Source organism: Glycine max, chromosome 4 (genome assembly GCF_000004515.6).
Source record: "Glycine max cultivar Williams 82 chromosome 4, Glycine_max_v4.0, whole genome shotgun sequence".
NCBI classification, from domain to species: Eukaryota; Viridiplantae; Streptophyta; class Magnoliopsida; order Fabales; family Fabaceae; genus Glycine; species Glycine max.
Window position 1 is genome coordinate 11,457,910 of NC_016091.4, and position 6,903 is coordinate 11,464,812.

Below are 6,903 nucleotides of genomic sequence, written 5' to 3' on the forward strand. Positions count from 1 at the left end.
AGCCAATTTTTTTCCCTCAATAAGATTTAATTGGTCAAAGCGTGCCTCAGCTTCCATCCCGTACACCAAAGAGAATGGGATTGCCCTAGTAGATGTGCGTATAGAAGTCTGATAACCATGCAATGTAAAGGGTAGCATCTCGTGTCAATCCTTTGTTAGAGTTTGTGGTCTTAGTTCCTTTGTCCCACATCGCTTGGTCTGTAAAACTTGTGTGGTCTTAGTCCCACATCGCTTGGTTTGTAAAAACTTGTGTCTCATTAGTGTTATATATAGAGACACCTTGTAAGCTTTTATGTGCAAGTAATAAAAGGTTCTCCTAGTGTAGCCGTGGACGTAGACACATACATTGTGTGCTGAACCACGTTAAACTTTGTGTCTTTTTCTTTCTTCCCTTTATTTCTTTCTCTTCTTTTATTGCTCTATACTAACAACTGGTATCAAGAGCTTTTGGTTACTCCACGGGATTTCCTTAGTTTAAAGGAATTAGTGGGAGTCTTCTCAGTTTAGAGGAGGCAGTGGGAGCAATGGCATTAGAAGAGGGGAAGGTGAAGATCGAGAAGTTCGATGGCAGAGATTTCATCTTTTGGAAGATGCAGATAGAGGATTATCTATATCAGAAGAAGCTGTATCAGCCCTTATCAGGGGTTAAGCCAGAAGACATGAAGCAAGAAGAATGGAACTTGCTAGATCGACAGGCTCTTGGCGTGATCAGATTGACATTAGCCAAGAACGTCGCGTTCAACATCGTGAACAAGAAGACTACTACAGGCTTAATGAAGGCGTTATCAGATATGTACGAGAAGCCGTCGGTAGCCAACAAAGTATACTTGATGCGCCGGTTGTTCAACCTCAAGATGGGAGAAGGTATCTCTGTAACTGATCATATTAATGAATTTAATACTATTCTTGCCCAGTTGGAATCAATGCATATTAAATTTGAGGATGTGGTAAAGGCATTGATTCTATTGTCATCACTATTGGATAGTTGAGCTGCAACTGTTACTGCAGTTAGTAGTTCTACAAGGGAGAACACATTAAAGCTTAGTGACATCCATGACTTGATCTTAAGCGAAGATGTTCGCAAGAGAGGTTCAGGAAAATCTTCTAGTCATGTTTCCAATTCAGCATTGAATACTGAAGGCAGGGGAAGGACTACCCAGAAGGGTCAGAATGGTCGAGGCAGATCAAAGTCAAGAGGGAAAGGTCAGAGAAAATTTCAAAGTGACGTTACTTGCTGGAATTGTGACAAGAGAGATCACTTTAGCAATCAGTGCAAGGCACCAAAGAAGAACAAGTCGCACAAAAACAAGAAGCGCGATGATGATGAATCCGCAAATGCAGCAACTGATGAACTTGATGATGCATTAATTTGCATTTTGGATAGTCCTGTTGATTCATGGATCATGGACTCAGGTGCGTCGTTCCACACTACTCCCTCTAAATATTTATTGTCTAACTATGTTTCTGGAAGATTTGGAAAAGTTTACCTTGCAGATGGAAAATCTCTTGACATTGTCGGAAGAGGTGATATCAACATCAAGACCTCCAGTGGATCCCTATGGACATTGCACAATGTCAGACATATTCCTGCCTTAAAGAGAAATTTAATATCTATAGGGCAGTTGGATGATAAGGGACATCACACCACTTTTGGAGATGAAGCTTGGAAGGTAACAAAAGGCTATCTCGTTGTGGCTCGTGGAAAGAAGCGAGGATTTCTTTACATGATTGTAGATGAGGATATGGTAGCAGTTACTGAGGCTGTCAATAATTCAACCATGTGGCATCAAAGACTTGGACACATGAGTGAAAAAGGAATGAAGCTTATGGCGGTAAAGGGTAAGCTATCAAGCCTCAAGCATGTTGATGTTGGTGCTTGTGAACATTGTATCCTTGGAAAGCAGAAAAAGGTCAGTTTCTCAAGGGCAGGGAAGACTCTTAAAGCTGAAAAGCTAGAATTGGTGCACACAGATGTTTGGGGACCAGCCCCAGTGAAATCTGTTGGAAACTCACGCTATTATGTCACCTTTATCGACAATTCTACCAGAAAGGTATGGGTTTATTTTCTTAAAAATAAATCTGATGTGTTTTCTGCGTTTAAAAGGTGGAAAACAGAAGTTGAAAATTAGACAGGTCTAAAGGTTAAAAGTCTGAAATCTGACAATGGCGGGGAGTATGATAGTCAGGAGTTTAAAGACTTCTGTTCAGAACATGGGATCAGAATGATCAAGACAATACCAGGAACACCTGAGCAAAACGATGTTGCAGAAAGGATGAATAGAACCTTGAACGAGAGAGCAAGGTGTATGCGGATCCAATCTGGTTTGCCTAAAGCATTCTGGGCAGAAGCAATAAACACAACAGCATATCTCATCAATAGAGGACCATCAGTTCCTTTGAATTATCAGTTGCCTGAAGAAGTATGGTCTGGAAAGGAGGTAAAACTTTCACATTTGAGAATTTTTGGTTGTGTTTCATATATACTGACAGACTCTAATAGTAGAGATAAATTGGATCCGAAGGCGAGGAAGTGTTATTTTATTGGTTATGGATCTGACATGTATGGCTACAGGTTTTGGGATGACCAAACCAAGAAAGTTATCAGAAGCATAAATGTTACTTTTAATGAGAACTTATTTTATAAGGACAAATTTTCTACAGAATCTACATGTGCAGGTAAACTGTCAGAAATTTCTGAGAAAGCAACACTTGAAGAAATTTCAGAAAGTGATGTAGCCAACAGAAACCAGAGTACAGGCGTAGAGGTTGAGTCGGAACCAGAATCATCAACTCCTCCAAGAAAATCTAGCTGAATTTCAGTACCACCAGATAGGTATTCCCCTTCATTGCATTATTTGTTGTTAACTGATGCTAGTGAGCCAGAATGTTTCCGTGAGGCTACACAGGGGAATGATACTATTGAGTGGGAGCTAGCGATGAAAGATGAGATGACATCCCTTCATAAGAATAAGACGTGGTCTTTAACTAATTTGCCAGAAGGAAAGAAAGCGTTACAGAATAGGTGGGTCTATAGGCTAAAGGAAGAATCTGACGGTAGAAGAAGATACAAGGCGAGACTTGTGGTGAAAGGGTTTCAGCAGAAACAAGGAATTGATTTCACAGAGACCTTCTCTCCAGTTGTAAAGATGACTACCATCAGAGTTATTCTGAGCATAGTAGCTGCAGAGAATCTTCACTTGGAGCAGTTAGATGTTAAAACTGCATTCTTACATGGGGATTTAGAGGAAGACATCTATATGACCGAACCAGAAGGTTTTGAAGTGCCAGGCAAGGAGAATCTTGTATGCAAGCTTCACAAAAGTTTATATGGCTTGAAACAAGCACCGAGGCAGTGGTACAAGAAGTTTAATGAGTTTATGAGCAACTCAGGATTCAAAAGATGTGACATGGACCATTGCTGCTATGTTAAGAAATATACTAATAGTTATGTTATCCTTGTCGTGTATGTTGATGAGATGTTGATTGCAGGATCTAGTATGACAGAAATTAACAAGTTGAAGCAGCAGTTGGCAAAAAACTTTGAAATGAAGGATCTTGGTCCAGCTAAACAAATCCTTGGTATGAGAATTCTTAGAAACAGATCAGAAGGAATCTTGAAGCTGTCTCAAGAGAAATATATACACAAATTGCTTGACAGGTTTTACCTTGGAGATTCTAAGACCAGGAATACCCCTTTGGGATCTCATTTGAAGTTTTCAAAGAAGCAATCTTTGCAGACAGATGAAGAAAAATGTTATATGTCAAGAGTACCATATGCATCAACAGTTGGGAGTTTGATGTATGCTATGGTGTGTACCAGACCTGACATAGCACATGCAGTGGGAGTTGTCAGTAGGTTCCTATCAAATCCAGTAAAGGAGCATTGAGAAGGCGTAAAGTGGATACTCAGATATCTGAAGGGTACTTTAGAGATGTGTTTGTGCTTCAGAAAAGGCAATCTCACTTTACAGGGATTTTCAGATGCTGACTTGGGAGGAGATTTTGATACCAAGAAAAGCACCACAGGCTACATTTTTACCTTGGGAGGTACTGTTGTGAGTTGGAAGTCTAAACTTCAAGATAGAGTTGCTTTCTCAACCACGGAAGCCGAATACATAGCTATCTCAGAAGCAGCTAAGGAGATGATTTGGCTAAAGAATTTTCTCAATGAATTAGGGAAAGAACAAGATGATGCTCCAATGTTTAGTGACAGTCAAAGTGCTATAAGTCTTGCTAAGAATCCAGTCTTCCATTCTAGATGCAAGCATATTCAATTAAGATACCATTTTATCAGGGAGTTGATAAATGATGGAGACTTATCTTTATTGAAGATCTTAGGATAAGAGAATCCAGCAGATACGTTGACTAAAGCTGTTACAACTGACAAACTGAGGCTCTGCATTGCCTCAGTTGGCCTTCAAGGATAATTGAAGATGAAGGCGCTACACTAGGTAAAGAGTCGATGAACTCATTGCTTACAAGGAGCTGCTAGAGTTTGGAACTTAGACCCCAAGTGGGAGAATTGTTAGAGTTTGTGGTCTTAGTTCCTTTGTCCCACATCGCTTAGTCTGTAAAACTTGTGTGGTCATAGTCCCACATCGCTTGGTTTGTAAAAACTTGTGTCTCATTAGTGTTATATATAGAGACACCTTGTAAGCTTTTATGTGCAAGTAATAAAAGGTTCTCCTAGTGTAGCCGTGGACGTAGACACATACATTGTGTGCTGAACCACATTAAACTTTGTGTCTTTTTCTTTCTTCCCTTTATTTCTTTCTCTTCTTTTATTGCTCTATACTAACATCCTTGTGTGATACGGTCATCTTCTGAGCAATCTTCTTGATGTTTTTATTGGCAGCCTCAACTGCCCCATTCATCTTGGGTCGATAAGGCATGAAATAATGGTGTTGGATTTTGAAATCCTCACACATTTTCTTCATCATCTTGTTGTTTAAATTGGTGGAATTATCGGTGATGATCTTTCTGGGCAACCCATATCTGCAAATTATTTCATTCTTAATGAATCTAATTACCACATTCCTAGTCACGCTAGCATATGAGGCTACTTCCACCCATTTGGTGAAGTAATCAATGGTGACTAAGATGAAGCGATGCTCATTTGAAGCCTTGGGTTTGATGGCCTGGCCCTAATCGCGTCTATGCCTCACATTGAGAACAACCATGGTGCTGCCAACATGTTCAATGGTATGGTGAAGCATTAACATTACAAGCGAAGGTATAGCATTTATGGCATTTTCTTACATGAACACAACAATTGTTCTTGATAGCAAGTCAATAATATCCCGCCCTCAGTATCTTTTGTGCCATGGCGTATCCATTGGCATGGGTACCAAAGGATCCCTCATGCACCTCCACTAGTATCTGTTCAGCCTCTTTTGCATTCACACATCGAAGCAGCACCATGTCATGGTTTCTTTTATACAAGACATTCCACTCAAGAGGAAACTGGTTGCCAACCTTCGTAATGTCCTCTTGTCATTATTAGAGGCCCCAGGTGGGTATTCCTTTTCCTTAATGTATCGTTTGATATCGAAGTACCAAGGTTTATCATCCTCTTCTTCTTCTATCAAACGACAGTGTGCAGGCTCAACACGACATCTGATGTCGATGCACGAAAAATCTCCGTGAGAGCTTACTTTAAACATGGACGATAGAGTGGCAAGGGCGTCATCCATCTAGTTTTCCTGTCTAGGAATGTGATGAAATGATATGTCATCAAAGAGTTCCATCAATTCCCTAATGTAAGACTAGTAAGGCACCAACTTGTGGTCTTTGGTCTCCTATTCACCTGTCAATTGATGAAATACCAACGCTGAGTCCCCGTATACTTTGAGTAACTTGACCATAAAGTCGATTGCCACTCGGATCCCTAGGGTGCATGCCTCGTACTCCGCCATATTATTTGTACAGTCGAAATGCAACCTAGCCATGAAAGGCAAACATTGTTTGTCCGATGAAACCAACACTGCCCCAATTCCATGACCTAATGCATTAGACGAACCATCAAACCACACAACCCACTTATCTCTGTCTTCATCTTCAACCTTCTCCTTAAACATGGCCATAATATCTTCGTCAGAGAATTTTGGATGCATAGGCTGATAATCATTCATGGGTTGTTGAGCTAGATAATCTGTCAAGGAGCTCTCTTTTATATCCTTCTGAGTGACGTAGACGATATCGAATTCCGACAACAGAATCTGCCACCGAGCTATTCTCCCAGTAAGAGCGGGCTTTTCGAAGATGTACTTGACGGGATCCATTTTGAACACCAACCAAGCAATGTAACTCAACATATACTGCCTCAAACGGTGAGCTGCCCATGCCAAGGCACAACATGTCCTTTCTAGCAATGATTAGTTCATCTCGCATGCTGTGAATTTCTTGCTCAGGTAATAGATGGCTCATTTCCTTTTTCTGGATTCATCATGTTGTCCCAGTACACATCCCATCGACTCATCTAATACGGTCCTGTATAGAATAAGAGGTCTCCCAGGCACCGGTGGCACGAGCACATGAGGATTCATCAAACACCGTTTAGTTCTCTCAAATGCCACTTGATAATCATCGTCCCATTTGATAGACTGATTCTTATGCAATAATCTGAAAAGGGGCTTGCAAGTGGCAATTAACTGTGATATGAATCTTGTGATGTAGTTCAACCTCCCCAAGAAACCCTAGACTTACTTCTCGGTATGTGGCTCGGGCATATCGAGGATCGCTTTTACCTTGTCCGGATCCACCATTATTCCTCTCTGGCTGACAACAAAGCCAAGCAACTTTCCGGACTTTACCCTGAATGTACACTTCGCGGGATTCAGTCTCAACCTGTATTTACGTAGTCGCCCGAACAACTTTCGCAAATTGACTAGGTGCTCCTCCTCC

At 40.9% G+C, this 6,903-nt stretch overlaps 1 protein-coding gene across 1 annotated transcript; it reads right to left on the reverse strand.

Moving 5' to 3' along the window:
* Window positions 1-5,798: 5,798 nt before the first annotated feature.
* Window positions 5,799-6,281, reverse strand: LOC102660737 (uncharacterized). The gene has a single exon (XM_006579037.1). It carries the CDS (start codon window positions 6,279-6,281, stop codon window positions 5,799-5,801), a length of 483 nt encoding a protein of 160 aa, XP_006579100.1.
* Window positions 6,282-6,903: the final 622 nt, after the last annotated feature.

What these genes read in the sequence shown, in the direction of transcription:
- LOC102660737 (XM_006579037.1), bottom strand. Translation starts at nt 6,281, where the DNA reads ATGGATCCCGTCAAGTACATCTTCGAAAAGCCCGCTCTTACTGGGAGA.